Below are 18,188 nucleotides of genomic sequence, written 5' to 3' on the forward strand. Positions count from 1 at the left end.
AGTAAATACATAATTTGTAATTGCACCTTGCAAATAGGTGATGAAGCATCCACCATAAATCAAGGATTTACAAAACCATGGCAATGTAAGCTTTCCAAACCCACCAATTGTAAACCTGATGCCCATAGTCCATGCTCTTCTGCTTTCAGTGGCATGGAGGGGTATATTTGGCATGTTATCAGTGAACAATACTAAGCCTACAATCATTCTGAAATACCCCTCTGCCATATTAGTAATTCCCAACATTATATTAGTAATTATATTAGTAATTCCCACTGTACATGCCGGTAAACTATAGTGGTCATTTCCCATGTAAGATGTAATGGTGCGTACACACCAGGCGATATTTTAAACGCCATTGCTCATTTTCACCCTTCTGTGCGATATTGTTAGTAATATTGCCCATTGTGTATCCACTTTGCAATGCCGCAGGTCTTCAACGACATACCCTGTTGTCCATACATGCAGGTCACTCTGGCGCAGCAATAAAATATTGAAGAGCTCAACATTTGTTGCCATATTGTTGTTATTTCTTTGAGGATCATCAGGACAGAAGGATTGCAAAAGCAGCGCTTGGAGACCGCCCATCTTGTGTATTTGTTTTTTATACCATCCTGCCGAATGCAGCATGGCCTCCGCTTCCGGCCCCCTCCCCCACCATTGCTTGTCACTGTTGGCATCGGCAAGTGTGTATGCACTTGCCGATGCCTGCCCCGCCACCGATTCCCGTGATGCGAGATGTCGCTGGGTACACACATCATGTAGTGTCAGGATTACACACTGCAGATAGCAGCCCCTTAACGCCCATCCATACATATACAGGACAGCTCTGTTCTTCTATACGTCAAATCTAATGAAGCGTTCAGACCTACATATTGTACAACCCATCCTATGTCACACAGCACTACCCCAGCAGCAGCCATGTGCAATCCGCATAACACATCATAGTAGTATAATACAGTAATAACTATATAGTACAGTTGATAGGGTGAGGTGCAAGTGGACAGCTAGTACATGGCACAGTTCCAGGTTTGTGGTAGGCACATATGTAAGGGGAGGCATCACCAGCATGGAGAGTGAGGTCCCCCATGTCACTCCCCTCCCAGTGTCAGGTAATTACAGTCATGCAGGTTACTCAGCGGGGCACTCCACATGTCCGAGGCAGCAGCATGCAGGCAGCTCTGTCCAAATGTGTGTGCAGGCAGCCACGGGTCTTAGGCAAGTAGCAGGTGTGGTGAGCGGGTGCTGCTTCTGTGGTCCACTGGCAGAGGGGCCGTGGCTCACGCATTTCACACAAAGCCAGATGTGCCCGGCTTTGTCAGGGCTGTGGGGAGGTTGCCTGCTGCTACTGCTCAGAGCTGCCTCTGTCAGACAGACACGGAGTGTTGTTATTGGCTGAGGTGCACAGGTCAGTGAGGGTGCGTCCTGTGGGACCCGCTCATTTTTCAAAACTGGCTGTAGCGTCTATAAACGCACTGTAAAGCACTGATGGAGATAAAGCATCAGCCAATCAGCTCCTAATTGCCATGTTGCAGACTGTGTTTAAAAAATGAAGGGAGCTGGTTGGTTGGTACTCCATCTCTCTCCAAGGCTTAGTACATCTGCTTCTGGAGTGACTTACATATTTCCTCCTGACGCTCCATACCTTCAGAGATCTAAAAGCTAGCTATAACATTGTTACGTACATACTAGAGCCAATGGGGGTCATTCAGACCCAATCGCACGCTGCATTTTTTTTGCAGCCGTGTGATCAGGTCTGAACAGCGCATGTGTGTGGGCCGCAATGCACAGGCGCGTCGCTGTCCGGCGACGGCCTTCGCCGGGCAGCGATGAAAAGAATAAAGAAAGCGTTCGCAGTGGCGAACGCAAGATGATTCCAGGAAGAGGCCGTCCGGGGGTGTCAACTCACCATTTTCTGGGTGTGGCCAGGAAAACGCGGGCGTTCCCAGCCGTTTCCAGGGAGGGATCCTGACGTCAGCTCCAGCAAGGATCATTGCAGCGGCTGAGTAAAGGTGCATACACACGGAGAGATTTTAACTATGAGAGATTTTGACTGAGCGTTTTCCCTTGAACTGGCAGTAGGAGATATTGACTAACTTTACCAGCGATTTTGGCTAACTCATTCAAGCAAGGGGATGCATTTTCTTTTCCAGCGACCTAGCCAAAATTGACTTGCCTGCACAGTCTATTTTTAGCAGCGATAGTGACCTGGCGGGGACGCACATCGCTATCTCTGGCTGTGTATACACAGTGATATGCACTAACTTTCTGAGCGATTTTGACTATATAGTCAAAATCGCTCAGCTATATCGCTCAGTGTGTATGGACCTTAAGTCTTGAGCTGTGTAGACTGCACAAACTTTTTGTTTGTACAGCTCTCTGCAGAAGCGAACGCACCACTGCAAAGGCATTACCCCCTCCCCTGTATGCGGCAATTACCTGGTCGCAGCATTGCAAAAAATAGCCTGCATGCAACCAGGTCTGAATTAGGCCCAATGTCCAGTGAATTTACCTGAGCTCTCCTGAACTTCCAGGCACTTGTTGGTGCTGTGACCCAGATGTGTGCTCCATTAAGGTGGGAATATGAACTTATTCAGCCACTTCTGGATGAGGGTCCTAGCTTACAGGCTATACTGCTGTAAACATTCCCAGGCCCACATTTATCTCTATAATGACTTTAAATATAAAATAAAGAAAACCTCTAGAGTCATTTGTTGCTAGCTGACAGTGTAATGGTTCCTAGTCATTGACAGCTTCCCCAATCTCCAAGTGGATTGAAAAAAAATCATATTTATAATGCATATGAAAAAGCTAATGCGGTTTCCAAATGAATGTTTAGATCACCTGCACTATTTCATTCTATTCAGACTTTTAGGGGGGTATGCAACTTGCTTCGGTAATATCTAATTGAGGCCGTTTACATGTTTTTTTTAGGGAAATTTTCACCAATGCCTTTTTTTTGTGTGAAATGGCATTGGTGATAAATGCCTCAAAATCGTAGAAAACGGCCCATGTTTTCGCCAGTGCAGGTGAGAAAACATGTAGATTCGCCAATCGACATGTTTTTTTCGCTCCTGCTGAATATTTCGCCTAGGCGAAAAAACGGCTATTGAGTAGGGTGAATCCTCAGTTGCCCTAAAAATTGTGAAAAGTCCAGTTTTTTCGCCTAGCCGAAACAAACTGACCTAATTGCATACCCCCTTATTTGGGTATATATATATCTGTATAGTAATGGGTTCTAGAGTGCAAATTATTGCCTGCAGCTTTTTAAAAAATAAAAATAAAAAAATAAATAGTCTCTTTACCAAGGGACTGCATCTCTGCTTGGTTCTTGTTTCTCTGTCTCCATCACCTATGGATTGGACTGTATTAGAATGTTATATGTGGGTAACATTAGTCCCCTGATCCTCATTTCCCTTTCTTACTTGTTACAGCCCAAATGGGAGTCGGTGAAGGAAAATACATTGGACAGTGGTATGGACCAAACACTGTGGCGCAGGTGTTGAGGTAAGTCCGAGCACTCCCCTACTGTGTACCTACTGAACTGGTGTCACCCGTCTCTGGCTTAGTTACTGTATTCTTTCCCTGTAGGAAATTAGCTGCTTTTGATGTGTGGAGCTCGATGGTCGTTCACATAGCTATGGACAATACTGTTGTTACAGAGGAGATAAGTAAGTGAGGAATAACCATTATTATTACGGTTTAGTAACATGCTACCTAGTGCAGTGCAATTAGTAAAAGTTAAACGGACATTCTAGGAAGGAAGGCCGCTGAGACACCAAAGAAGCGGGCTGTATGATGGACATGGACTGGCTGAACTCTTTGGTGTGATAAAAGCACTGGTGATTAAATGAACTGGGATAAGCATCTTTCAAAAGAGTTTTTTCCATTGACTGCTAAAGCATCTGGAGAGAGTTTCAGGGAAAAGCTGCGATTGCAGACACATCTGTTACAGTATGTGAGAGAGCGGATAGGATAGATGATGTAGGCTGCCAGTACTGGGTTTCATGGGAATCTAGTTGCTCTATAATTCTGCAACAGTATCAAAGGGACAGGAGCCACTCATTCCAATAACAGAATGTCTGTTGCTCAATAAATAGAATTATGTGTGATGTAGCTAAGAGGGTATAATGCTGTGTCTGACACCCCCTCACTGCTGTGTGCAGGGAGACTGTGCAGGAGAGGGAGCTGTGACCCTGGGCCGCTGTGTAATGGACATGCTGCAGCCTCTGATTCGGACATGCTGTGGAAGCCTCTTGTATTACTCATACCACTGCGCCTGGGGCTAAGTGAGATCAATGAAGCATATATTGAAACCCTCAAGGTATTTATTCATTTACATTTAAAAAAATAAGTTATACAGCATCTCCTGGACCTGTTGTTCTTTGTTACTATTGTGGCTTCATTATGAAAACTAAACCTGTAACTAGTCATTATCAGTCTTCATACCTGGTTGTTGTATCTTCATTGAGGCTATGTGACCTGTTCTGATTTGGGATTTTGTGCTATATTACACAGCACTGCTTCATGTTACCGCAGTCCTTAGGCGTTATTGGTGGGCGGCCTAACAGTGCTCATTACTTCATAGGATATGTGGGTAAGTATAGTGGTCGATACTCTTACTCCTGTATGTAGGAAAATTGAGTATAGATTTATAAGAAGTTTGAAAATGACCTCATTATTGTAACCGTAAACTTGCAAGAGCCAAGCTTCCTCTCCCTCACGGCCGCCTGCACGTGTCACAGCTGTGACTGCTGCCTTTACAGTAAACCTTTCTTGCTCTTGTACCTCTTTGCACCATGCTTTCTCCTCTCTTTGCAGCTGGGCTTCAGCCAAATATATACTGAGTTGGCTACAGTTGCGACCCAAATTGTGCAGAGTTGCAAATATCACGAGATCTGCTAAGCTAACATATGCATCCTGTTTTCAGCCTGCATTCGTTATTATGCATCATTAAAACGTAAAGACCTCTCTAATACACCCAGGTACAACCATCCTTGTGTATGAAAAATAGAATAGCTAAAACATAGACACAAATACATACTATATGAATGAACAACAAATAAAACCACCGATCAGTGGTGTGTTCACCATCCATCCAGATTGCAGAGGTTCTTGGTGGGATGTGTGACCCATCACACAGGAATGTTGGCCTACGGGTGACATGGTGTGAAAGTGAAGGAAGAGAAAATATGTAACGTTATGTGCGGACTGTATAGAGGGATTGTAATTGGGTAGGATAGCTTATGGAGGTTCTATGGGTAAGCCTGTCTGCAGCCGCACACGTCGGTAAAGGTGGACTGTTGGATGGGATTCTACCATCCAGCACTTATTTGTGTTCACCTCTCATTTCATGAACTCACTGGGGCCTGTAAAACTCGGTGGGAGATCCCTAAGCAAAGTAGTAATGAAATAGGAGTAACTGAAAGGCTTGTCTCTCTCCAAACAGCAGGGAGCATATAGCAGTGGAATATTTGTGACAGATATTGTTACTTTGTTATAATGTAATGTTTCCATTGATGTATCACAGGAGATGAGCTAATATACCTGGATCCACACACTACACAGCCAGCTGTGGAGTCCAGTGATAGCGGTCATTTACCAGATGACAGCTTCCACTGCCAGCACCCTCCGTGCCGCATGCATGTGTCTGAGATTGACCCCTCCATTGCTGTGGTGAGTGCACCTCTAGAGCAGCAGATGGCTGCCAGTCGCTATTACGTCACTACTGACCACACCCCATCCTTCTTCTTTACTGTAGGGATTCTTCTGCAGTTCAGAACAGGATTTTGATAATTGGTGTCAACACATTAGAAAGGTTTGTACCTGAAGGGCAGGTAAGGCAGCAAAACTACAAGTAGTACTAATCCACTACATAATAAAAAAAATATATATATGTGTGTGTGTGTGTGTGTGTGTGTGTGTGTGTGTGTGTGTGTGTGTGTGTGTGTGTATATATATATATATATATATATATATGTATATGTATGTGTGTGTATGTATATATACACACACACACACACACACACACACACACACACACAGCAAAATGTGTTACCATGTTGATCAATCGTAACATGTTGCTTTTTTTATTCTTCATTTCACTTTCTTCCAAACCAAATTTATGTGTGTATAATGTAGTCAAAGACAAACTAGTATCTGCTGTAATCATCCCAAAACTTTCAGTATTCCCATGCTGTTCATAAGCTAGTCCGAAAGTCAAATGTATATATTAATATTATATAATATAAATTGTTTAGACCAATACTTTCCTTTTCACAACTGTATCTTTCCAGATCTCTCTTACTGGTGGAGCGTTGCCCATGTTTGAGGTGGTGGATCAGTTGCCTCTCCATTTATATAATCCCGATGTACTCAACCTTACACCAGGTAAGTGCAGTCGTCTTTTGCTTATATAGTGCTACTAATACTCCTTCCCGTGTGGGACCCGGCTTAGGACCCTAACAGCTAGCTCCCGTTGCAATAGTGACGGGAGAGGGAGGGGGGGTGAAGCTGGGGGAAGAGTTGGTGCTGGGAGATGAGCTCATCTCCGTGCTGCTTCTCACTATGTAGTGAACGGTTCCTGGGTCGCATCGACCCGGCAACCCGTTCACACTGCCCCGAACCCGGTATTCAACACAGGAATAACACTGCTTATAACCCGGGTTGAATTACCGGGTCAGGTGACCCGGGAATTTGCCATGGGCCCTTTCATACCGCACAGTGACCCATGTCGACCCGGCAATATACCAGGTCAATACTGGGTTATTTGTGAAAGGGGTTTAAGTGTCTTTAGTGCTGTTCAGGGAGACTTGTAGTATAAACAAGGTAAGATAAAAAGGTTCAGACAGTCCATACAAGGAAAAAACACATTAGCACTAAGTGACCCTGGGGTCTATTCATGAAGCAGTGATAAGAGTGGAGAAGTGAACCTGTGGAGAAGTTGCCCATGGCAACCAATCAGCTGCTCCGTACAATTGTATAGTTTGCAAATTATAAATATTACTTCAATGCTGATTGGTTGTTATGGGTAACTTTTCCAATGCCTTATTTCTCCACACTTTTCACTGCTTCATGAATAAACACTCTGTGCCTTAGGAAGGGTGAACAGAAAGGAAAGAGATAAAGAGTTAGGACAGAGGGTGTAAGTTAAGAGCGTGAGGAGGGTTGGTAGCCTTTGAATAGGTGCAATTTCAGGGCACACTTGAATCACTGCAGGATGGTAGTCACTCTGATAGGGTGAGGAAGTGAGTACCAGAGGAGGGGAGCAGCACGGGAGAATGTTGCTAAGTTGAACTGTCAGGAATTAGAGACCACTTGAATGTAGGAACGAAGAACGGGAAGAGCCAAGAATGACACACAGGCAATGGACAGGTGAGCGGATAGTGTAAAGCAGCAGAAAGAGTTGTCAGGAAACGGGACCCATGAGCGGCATGTTGAGTTTAAGAAAGCACCGGGACATCCAATAAGAGATGGAAGAGATAGTTGGAGATTACCAAGGTTGTAGGGGGAAAGGTCCGTGGAAGAAAAGTAGATCTGTGTATCGCTGGTATTATACACCAAATGAGCTGTTAAGATACCTAAGGGATGAGGTGGTTTCCAGTGTCTGAGGCAGCTGAATTAATACTTGGACACAGATGTACATGATAAATAATCTCATACTCGTGTTAGATTCCTCAGATGCTGACCGCCTTGACAGATTTTTTGATTCTGAAGATGAAGAATTTGAAATTTTATCCTTTTGATGACTGCTAGCAGCGGTGAAAAGGCGCACTATTCCACAGTCCGATGGAGGCACCAGCTTCTTCAGGGTTCAGAAGTGGAAGATTGCTAGATATTGTATATTTCTGGGGACAAGATTATTACATTTACAAAACCCTATATGAAGAAAACCCCAGATACTGCAACCTGCGTGTCAGTGCAGTGCCTACTGCTAGGGTGCCCAGACATGTCCAGGATTCAATTTAATGTAATGCTTTGGGTCTGTTACATTCCATGCGCGTGAATAGAGAAACTTTATTATCCAGCTATGAAGAGTGTGAAACAGTCGTCAAGGATCAATACATGCGTGAAAACATGGCTGGTCAGCAAGTGATGTCGCCAAAATAGGTTTTTATTTTAAGGCACAACCTTAGGAAAAATGCTTCTTCCAGGTTTTCTCGGATAAAAGAGCCTTTAAATGCCTTCAGTGAAAAAGTTTGTCTTCTATTTAAAACCTTTCCACTGTCTTGTAGGCTACATTTTAGCATGGTTTTCTGGCCAGATCATGTGAGGCTGCTTGGAAGTGTGTAATGATCAGTGATGAGATGGAAGCATTTGTTCGAGTTCTCAGTTTACAGGTTGCACCTACAAGATAGAGGTAGCCATGTTGTTGGCTGAACCAATAATGATGCCATTAGTTCCTGCAAAATGTCTAAGGTACAGTCTGGTTTAGCACACAATATGGTTGTATACTATAAATATGCTTTTGCTTCTAGGGTATTATGCTTTAAAATACAACATTCTTTTTGAAAACCTCATGAGATGGCTACACTTTAATAGGTAATATTGTGCCATTTCATAACTCTTTTCACAGTGGGAAAAAAAAAAAACTAAGAGAGGTCCTGTGTATAGTGTGTCCTAGAGTGCTGTACAACAATGTCCAATACGTATATGTAATATGCCAAGGCAACATAAGGAAGTTTAAAGATAAACTACTCTGCTTCTCACATTTATACTTATTTCACTAGCTTGTCTCGGACATATAATAAAACCGCTGCCACATAACCTATCAGTATATTGTTACTACAATATCACTTCTTGACAGATATTACAGAATTGGTAGCGGATGTTCATAGACGTGTCTCCTATGAGATGTTTCTTGGAAAAACCAGAAGTGACAATAACATAGTGACTCCTTTCATCACATATACTGTATGTTGCATTGTGACGGGCTTAGGGAAGTCATTTTAGTAAGTAGTTATTGAATGTTGAAATAAGTGATGTGAAGGTCACACTGAGATGTTTGAAACATTGTACAGCTGGTGTGAAATTATTCTGTACACCTTTTGTTGTCTTCCCATTGGCGTGGATGACACCAGTAACAGAGACCCCGGTGACCATATACGCTCCCAATTTGGATATAAGTGGTAACTGCTGTGTAGGCACCCTGAAACACATCCTTAGTTTTTGTCTCCTAAGGTGATGGTATTGTTATATGCCAGGCACATATCTGCACCACTTTGAGGCTCATGTAGATTTGGATGTAACCCATTGTGACCTTTTTCAACCGCACAAATGCACTGGAAATTCCTACGCATCTGTAACCATGATACGTGAGCCACATTTTAGGCATGGGAGACAGTAATGAGGGCCAATTTGTAAGTGGGACTGCAGTACAGTAAGGGTGTGTTTATGCCATACTGACCACAAGCCAACCACATGCTCCTGTTTGGTGGCAGATCACTTGCAGACGCTCAACCACTGGTGCAAAATACAAACTGACGATGATAAACAGCGGTCGTTTCTGATTGGATGAATGCATCAGAATCCCTTCCACTGTGAGATTAGCCATTGCTGTGCAGAAATAATTCTGTTTCCAAATTTATCTTCTAAAGGGGAAGCCAAACGGATGTGTGGTATTGATTTGAACTTAATAAAAACTTCCATGTTGAATTGTGTCTTGGTCTAATTTCCTTTTACATGGTGAATGTGATTTTATTAGTTATTCATAACACTGTCCAGTCATGTACAGTATTGTATTTGAATTGTGTACTGTATCTTTTTAGCAATACTACTACAGTTATGCAGCCACATCAGGTGCATATACCGTGGAACAGTGCATTTTGTATATATAAGACCAGTGCGGGCCTGGTTGGTGGCATGGGGCTTTGTCTGAGCAGATGTATCGAGCAGACACATGAGGGTAAATTTACTAAGAAAAATGTTTGATTTCTAAACCAAATCACTAGACAGCACTGGCAGTTTGGAGGGTCTAAACGCAGTATTTACTAAGTATCTGTTTAGATTGTTGGACTGTTTAGATAACTAGCATCGGACTTAATCAGCCAGGGAACTTATGCTATAGCAGGGAGACACACAGCATAACGTAAACCAGACACATACTGGTCAGCCCAGGTCTGGAATTCCTTGGAAAACAATCAAACAATAGGAGAGAAACTGAAGACCGAAACAGAAACCAGTGATCTGCAGAGAACACAATCAAAAAATATAAAAAGTGGACTAGCAGCTAACATCTAAAAACCCTAGGAGGAACGAAGGCCCTGCAAAAAGTTAATATGCAGATATACTCAACTAACCAGGCCATGAGTTCCCATACGAAAAACCAAACAAAACAATTTAACAGCAGACTAATATCCTTATTGCTACAAATTGGAAGCAGTCTATCATGCCTTCTACTCCTGTTCTGATCAACACGGCTCCAGGAAATACATTTACATCTCTCCTCTACAAGTTGCAGCAGACCATGGAGTTTGGCAGCCCTCGTTTACTCAATGCAACTGTCCTTTGCCTGGAACATTGTGAAATTTTCACCCTGGTTCTTGTGTGGTCATTCTGAGTTGATTGCAGCAGCAAGTTTGTTAGCAATTGGGCAAAACCATGTGCACTGCAGGAGTAGCAGATATAACATTTGCAGAGAGAGTTAGATTTGGGTGGGTTATTTTGTTTCTGTGCAGGGTAAATACTGGTTCTTTATTCTTACACTGCAATCTAGATTCCAGTTTAAACATATCCCACCCAAATCTAACTCTCTCTGCACATGTTATATCTGCCCCTTCTGCAGTGCACATGTTTTTTCCCAACTGCTAACAAAATTGCTGCTGCGATCAACTCGGAATGACCACCTTGTCTTGTAGGAGAGGCCTCTAATATGTCCCACCTTCCATAATTCACCTTCACCTCTCTTTCCATGTGCCATCATTGTATTTACTACAAAAAAAAACCAAGCAGTTTAACTTTCTCTACCGTAATGAAACTTTAGATATTATTGTTTGCAGTTAGTCCAATCATGTTTACTACTGTTTTATGGGTATCTAGTCAAAAGGTTGACAGATTCAAATGGTCAACACAAGGTTTTTTTTTTGTGCTTTTTTCATACTTTACCATCCACATGGACTACGATTGGGAACATTAACGTTGCATTAAACATGGGCGAGCGAAGTGAGGGGACACAGGCCCTCATTCCGAGTTGTTCGCTCGCAAGCTGCTTTTAGCAGCATTGCACACGCTAAGCCGCCGCCTACTGGGAGTGAATCTTGGCTTCTTAAAATTGCGAACGAAAGATTAGCAGAATTGCGAATAGACACTTCTTAGCAGTTTCTGAGTAGCTCCACACTTACTCGGCATCTGCGATCAGTTCAGTGCTTGTCGTTCCTGGTTTGACGTCACAAACACACCCAGCGTTCGCCCAGACACTCCCCCGTTTCTCCAGCCACTCCCGCGTTTTTCCCGGAAACGGTAGCGGTTTTTCGCACACTCCCATAAAACGGCCTGTTTCCGCCCAGAAACACCCACTTCCTGTCAATCACACTCCGATCACCGGAACGAAGAAAAAACCTCGTAATGCCGTGAGTAAAATTCCTAACTGCATAGCAAATTTACTTGGCGCAGTTGCACTGCGGACATTGCGCATTAGCGACTAATCGCTCCGTTGCGAGAAAAAAATACCGAGCGAACAACTCGGAATGACCCCCACAGTACACTAATTGGGGTTTCATGTGGTAAAAACTACAAATTAAAACCCAAAATACTTGTGTTGACCTCTTCATGTATCGACCATTTCCATGTGGACCTATTCACTTTTGACCTGTTTTATGTTGGTTCTCCAAAACACAATTGTGACATTTTCACTTTGGTTCTTGGTCTTGTAGGAGAGGCCTCTAATATGTCCAACCTTTCTTCCATAATTCACCCTCACCTTAATAAAATGTCCCACCTTTCTTCCATAATTCACCCTCACATTAAAGAATGGATGTTTTGTTCGCATATGATGTTTGGTCATTGTACTTCAGTCTTTACAGTAGTCAGATGTATGTATATTTTCTCTGACGTCCTAAGTGGATGCTGGGACTCCGTAAGGACCATGGGGAATAGCGGCTCCGCAGGAGACTGGGCACAACTAAGAAAGCTTTAGGACTAACTGGTGTGCACTGGCTCCTCCCACTATGACCCTCCTCCAGACCTCAGTTAGAATCTTGTGCCCGGCTGAGCTGGATGCACACTAGGGGCTCTCCTGAGCTCCTAGAGAGAAAGTATATTTTAGGTTTTTTATTTTACAGTGAGATCTGCTGGCAACAGGCTCACTGCAGCGAGGGACTAAGGGGAGAAGAAGCAAACCTACCTAACAGGTGGTAGCTTGGGCTTCTTAGGCTACTGGACACCATTAGCTCCAGAGGGATCGACCGCATGGAACCGGCCTTGATGTTCGGTCCCGGAGCCGCGCCGCCGGCCCCCTTACAGAGCCAGAAGCAAGAAGTGATCCGGAAAATCGGCGGCAGAAGACTCCTGTCTTCAACAAGGTAGCGCACAGCACTGCAGCTGTGCGCCATTGCTCCTCATGCACACCTCACACTGCGATCACTGATGGGTGCAGGGCGCTGGGGGGGGGGGCGCCCTGAGCAGCAATATAAACACCTTGCATGGCAAAATCATCACAATATTTAGCCCCAGAGGCTATATATGTGATAAATTGCCCCTGCCAGAATTCCTGAAAAAAGTGGGAGAAGTCCGCGAAAGTCTACACTACAGAAGGGTAAAAAAGAGAGGGGGGGCACTAAATTTAGGCGCAATATACATATATAGCAGCTATAAGGGGATATAATTTAGTTAATCCCTGTATTATATAGCGCTCTGGTGTGTGCTGGCATACTCTCTCTCTGTCTCCCCAAAGGGCTTTGTGGGGTCCTGTCTCCTGTCAGAGCATTCCCTGTGTGTGTGCGGTGTGGCTGTGTCGACATGTTTGATGAGGAGGCTTATGTGGAGGCGGAGCAGATGCCTATAAATGTGTTGTCACCCCCTGTGGGGCAGACACCTGAGTGGATGGACTTATGGAAGGAATTACGTGACAGTGTCGACTCCTTACTTAAAAAAATTTGATGACATGCCAAATGCGGGACAGCCGGCTTCTCAGCTCGTGCCTGCCCAGACGTCTCAAAGGCCATCAGGGGCTCTAAAACGCCCGCTACCTCAGATGGTAGACACAGATGTCGACACGGATACTGATACCAGTGTCGACGACGAAGAGACTAATGTAATGTCCAATAGGGCCACTCGTTACATGATTGAGGCAATGAAAAATGTTTTACACATTTCTGATGTGACCCCAGGTACCACAAAAAAGGGTATTATGTTTGGAGAGAAAAAACTACCAGTAGTTTCTCTGACGTCCTAGTGGATGCTGGGAACTCCGAAAGGACCATGGGGAATAGCGGCTCCGCAGGAGACTGGGCACAACTAAAGAAAGCTTTTAGGTCACCTGGTGTGCACTGGCTCCTCCCACTATGACCCTCCTCCAAGCCTCAGTTAGATTTTGTGCCCGGCCGAGGTTGGATGCACACTAGGGGCTCTCCTGAGCTTCTAAAAAGAAAGTATATAATTAGGTTTTTTATTTTACAGTGAGACCTGCTGGCAACAGGCTCACTGCAGCGAGGGACTAAGGGGAGAAGAAGCGAACCTACCTGCTTGCAGCTAGCTTGGGCTTCTTAGGCTACTGGACACCATTAGCTCCAGAGGGATCGACCGCATGGAACTGGCCTTGGTGTTCTGTCCCGGAGCCGCGCCGCCGGCCCCCTTACAGAGCCAGAAGCAAGAAGAGGTCCGGAAAATCGGCGGCAGAAGACATCAGTCTTCACCAAGGTAGCGCACAGCACTGCAGCTGTGCGCCATTGCTCCTCATACACACTTCACACTCCGGTCACTGAGGGTGCAGGGCGCTAGGGGGGGGCGCCCTGAGCAGCAATAAAAACACCTTGGCTGGCAAAAATACCACAATATATAGCCCCAGAGGCTATATATGTGATAATTACCCCTGCCAGAATCCATAAAAAAGCGGGAGAAAAGTCCGCGAAAAAGGGGCGGAGCTATCTCCTTCAGCACACTGGCGCCATTTCTCCTTCACAGCTCCCTGGAAGGAAGCTCCCTGGCTCTCCCCTGCAGTCTACACTACAGAAAAGGGTAAAAAAGAGAGGGGGGGCACTAAATTTAGGCGCAGTATATATAACAGCAGCTATAGGGGACATAATTCAGTTAGTCCCTGCATTATATAGCGCTCTGGTGTGTGCTGGCATACTCTCACTCTGTCTCCCCAAATGGCTTTTGTGGGTCCTGTCCTCTGTTAGAGCATTTCCTATGTGTGTGCGGTGTGTCGGTACGGCTGTGTCGACATGTTTGATGAGGATAATGATGTGGAGGCGGAGCAGATGCCTATAGAAGGGATGTCACCCCCTGCGGGGCAGACACCTGAGTGGATGGACTTATGGAAGGAATTGCGTGCACGTGTCGACTCCTTACACAAAAAATTTGACGACATGCCAAATGCGGGACAGCCGGCTTCTCAGCTCGTGCCTGTCCAGGCGTCTCAAAGGCCATCGGGGGCTCTAAAACGCCCGCTACCTCAGATGGCAGACGCGGATGTCGACACGGATACTGACACCAGTGTCGACGACGATGAGTCTAGTCTAATGTCCACTAAGGCCATTCGTTGCATGATTGAAGCAATGAAAGAGGTGTTACAAATTTCTGATATAAACCCAGGTACCACTAAATGGGTATTATGTTTGGGGAGAAAAAACTACCCGTAGTTTTTCCCCCATCAGAAGAATTAAATGAAGTGTGTGAAAAGAAAAGGTGGCACTACCGTCTCCGGATACGGCCGCCCTCAAGGAACCTGCTGATAGAAAGCAGGAGGCGATCCTGAAGTCTGTATATACACACTCAGGCATTATACTTAGACCAGCTATTGCGTCAGCATGGATGTGCAGTGCTGCCGCTGCGTGGTCAGATTCCCTGTCAGAAAATATTGACACCCTAGACAGGGATACTATTCTGCTAACCATAGAGCATATAAAAGACTCAGTCTTATACATGAGAGATGCACAGAGGGAGATCTGCCGGCTGGCATCTAAAATAAGTGCACTGTCCATTTCTGCTAGGAGAGGCTTATGGACTCGCCAGTGGACAGGGGATGCAGATTCAAAATGGCACATGGAAGTTTTGCCTTATAAGGGTGAGGAGTTATTCGGGGATGGTCTCTCAGACCTAGTTTCCACAGCAACTGCTAGGAAGTCAACATTTTTACCCCATGTTCCCTCACAGCCTAAAAAGGCGCCGTTTTATCAGGTACAGTCCTTTCGGACTCAGAAAAACAGGCGTGGAAAAGGCGGGTCCTTTCTGTCCAGAGGCAGAGGTAGGGGAAAAAGGCTGCAACAAACAGCAGGTTCCCAGGAGCAAAAGTCCTCCCCCGCTTCTTCCAAGTCCGCCGCATGACGGTGGGGCTCCACAGGCGGAGCCAGGTACGGTGGGGGGCCGCCTCAAAAATTTCAGCGATCAGTGGGCTCGCTCACAGGTGGATCCCTGGATCCTGCAAATAGTATCTCAAGGGTACAAACTGGAATTCAAGGCGTCTCCACCCCACCGGTTCCTAAAATCTGCCTTGCCGATTACTCCTTCAGACAGGGAGGCTGTGCTAGCGGCAATTCACAAGCTGTATTCCCAGCAGGTGATAATCAAGGTACCCCTACTTCAACAAGGACGGGGTTACTATTCCACACTGTTTGTGGTACCGAAACCGGACGGTTCGGTGAGACCCATTTTAAATTTGAAATCCTTGAACACATACATAAAAAAATTCAAGTTCAAGATGGAATCGCTCAGGGCGGTTATTGCAAGCCTGGACAAGGGGGATTACATGGTATCCCTGGACATCAAGGATGCTTACCTGCATGTCCCCATTTACTATCCTCACCAGGAGTACCTCAGATTTGTGGTACAGGATTGCCATTACCAATTCCAGACGCTGCCGTTTGGACTCTCCACGGCACCGAGGGTGTTTACCAAGGTAATGGCGGAAATGATGATACTCCTTCGAAGAAAGGGAGTTTTAATTATCCCGTACTTGGACGATCTCCTAATAAAGGCGAGGTCCAAGGAGCAGTTGTTGGTGGGAGTAGCAGTATCTCAGGAGGTGCTACACCAGCACGGTTGGATTCTGAATATTCCAAAATCACAGCTGGTTCCGACGACGCGTCTACTGTTCCTGGGTATGATTCTGGATACAGTCCAGAAAAAAGTGTTTCTCCCATAGGAGAAAGCCAGGGAGCTGTCATCTCTAGTCAGAGACCTCCTGAAACCAAAACAGGTATCGGTGCATCACTGCACGCGGGTCCTGGGAAAGATGGTGGCTTCTTACGAAGCAATTCCTTTCGGCAGGTTCCATGCCAGAATCTTTCAGTGGGACCTGTTGGACCAATGGTCCGGATCGCATCTTCAGATGCATCGCCTAATAACCCTGTCTCCAAGAACCAGGGTGTCTCTGCTGTGGTGGCTGCAGAGTGCTCATCTTCTAGAGGGCCGCAGATTCGGCATACAGGACTGGGTCCTGGTGACCACGGATGCCAGCCTTCGAGGCTGGGGGGCAGTCACACAGGGAAGAAACTTCCAAGGACTATGGTCGAGTCAGGAGACTTCCCTACACATACATATTCTGGAACTAAGGGCCATTTACAATGCCCTAAGTCAGGCAAAACCCCTGCTTCTACACCAGCCGGTACTGATCCAGTCAGACAACATCACGGCAGTCGCCCATGTAAATCGACAGGGCGGCACAAGAAGCAGGATGGCAATGGCAGAAGCCACAAGGATTCTCCGATGGGCGGAAAATCACGTACTAGCACTGTCAGCAGTGTTCATTCCGGGAGTGGACAACTGGGAAGCAGACTTTCTCAGCAGGCACGACCTCCACCCGGGAGAGTGGGGACTTCATCCAGAAGTCTTCACGCTGATTGTAAATCGATGGGAACGGCCACAGGTGGACATGATGGCGTCCCGCCTAAACAAAAAAACTAGAGAGATATTGTGCCAGGTCAAGGGACCCTCAGGCGATAGCTGTGGACGCTCTAGTGACACCGTGGGTGTACCAGTCAGTTTGTGTTCCCTCCTCTGCCTCTCATACCAAGGGTACTGAGAATAATAAGAAAACGAGGAGTAAGAACAAAAATACTCGTGGTTCCGGATTGGCCAAGACGAGCGTGGTACCCGGAATTTCAAGAGATGATCTCAGAGGACCCATGGCCTCTGCCGCTCAGACAGGACCTGCTGCAGCAGGGGCCCTGTCTGTTCCAAGACTTACCGCGGCTGCGTTTGACGGCATGGCGATTGAACGCCGGATCCTGAAGGAAAAGGGCATTCCGGAGGAAGTCATTCCTACGCTGATTAAAGCCAGGAAAGATGTAACTGCAAAGCATTATCACCGCATATGGCGGAAATATGTTGCTTGGTGTGAGGCCAAAAAGGCCCCAACAGAGGAATTTCAACTAGGTCGATTTCTGCATTTCCTACAAGCAGGAGTGATTATGGGCCTGAAATTAGGCTCCATTAAGGTACAGATCTCGGCTCTGTTGATTTTCTTCCAGAAAAAACTAGCTTCACTACCTGAAGTTCAGACGTTTGTGAAAGGAGTGCTGCATATTCAGCTCCCGTTTGTGCCTCCAGTGGCACCTTGGGACCTCAACGTGGTGTTGAGTTTCTTAAAATCACATTGGTTGGAGCCACTTAAATCCGTGGATCTAAAATATCTCACGTGGAAAGTGGTCATGTTATTGGCCTTGGCTTCAGCCAGGCGTGTGTCAGAATTGGCAGCTTTGTCATGTAAAAGCCCTTATCTGATTTTCCAAATGGATAGGGCGGAATTGAGGACTCGTCCCCATTTTCTCCCTAAGGTGGTATCAGCTTTTCACTTGAAACAACCTATTGTGGTGCCTGCGGCTACTAGGGACTTGGAGGATTCCAAGTTACTGGACGTATTCAGGGCCTTGAAACTTTATGTTTCCAGGACGGCTAGAGTCAGGAAAACTGACTCGCTATTTATCCTGTATGCACCCAACATACTGGGTGCTCCTGCTTCTAAGCAGACTATTGCTCGCTGGATTTGTAGCACAATTCAGCTGGCGCATTCTGCGGCTGGGCTGCCGCAT

The 18,188-nt window shown here is 45.7% G+C and overlaps 2 protein-coding genes across 7 annotated transcripts in view; one reads left to right on the forward strand and one right to left on the reverse strand.

Annotated features, from left to right (window-relative positions):
* Positions 1-9,654, forward strand: part of ATG4B (autophagy related 4B cysteine peptidase) — a 132,467-nt gene extending 122,813 nt beyond the window's left edge. For all 6 annotated transcript variants that reach the window (XM_063915837.1, XM_063915833.1, XM_063915839.1 and 3 more), the window contains 8 exons: positions 3,435-3,507; positions 3,592-3,671; positions 4,167-4,324; positions 4,519-4,597; positions 5,531-5,676; positions 5,762-5,818; positions 6,297-6,390; positions 7,672-9,654. In XM_063915837.1, coding sequence (XP_063771907.1) covers positions 3,435-3,507; positions 3,592-3,671; positions 4,167-4,324; positions 4,519-4,597; positions 5,531-5,676; positions 5,762-5,818; positions 6,297-6,390; positions 7,672-7,745 — 761 coding nt within the window. In that variant the 3' untranslated portion in view covers positions 7,746-9,654. The remainder of the gene's footprint in view (positions 1-3,434; positions 3,508-3,591; positions 3,672-4,166; positions 4,325-4,518; positions 4,598-5,530; positions 5,677-5,761; positions 5,819-6,296; positions 6,391-7,671) is intronic.
* THAP4 (THAP domain containing 4) overlaps positions 1-18,188 on the reverse strand; it is a 227,011-nt gene that overhangs the window by 174,880 nt on the left and 33,943 nt on the right. The gene's annotated exons all lie outside the window — the stretch shown is intronic.

The sequence above is a fragment of the Pseudophryne corroboree genome, chromosome 4, assembly GCF_028390025.1.
Source record: "Pseudophryne corroboree isolate aPseCor3 chromosome 4, aPseCor3.hap2, whole genome shotgun sequence".
NCBI classification, from domain to species: domain Eukaryota; kingdom Metazoa; phylum Chordata; class Amphibia; order Anura; family Myobatrachidae; genus Pseudophryne; species Pseudophryne corroboree.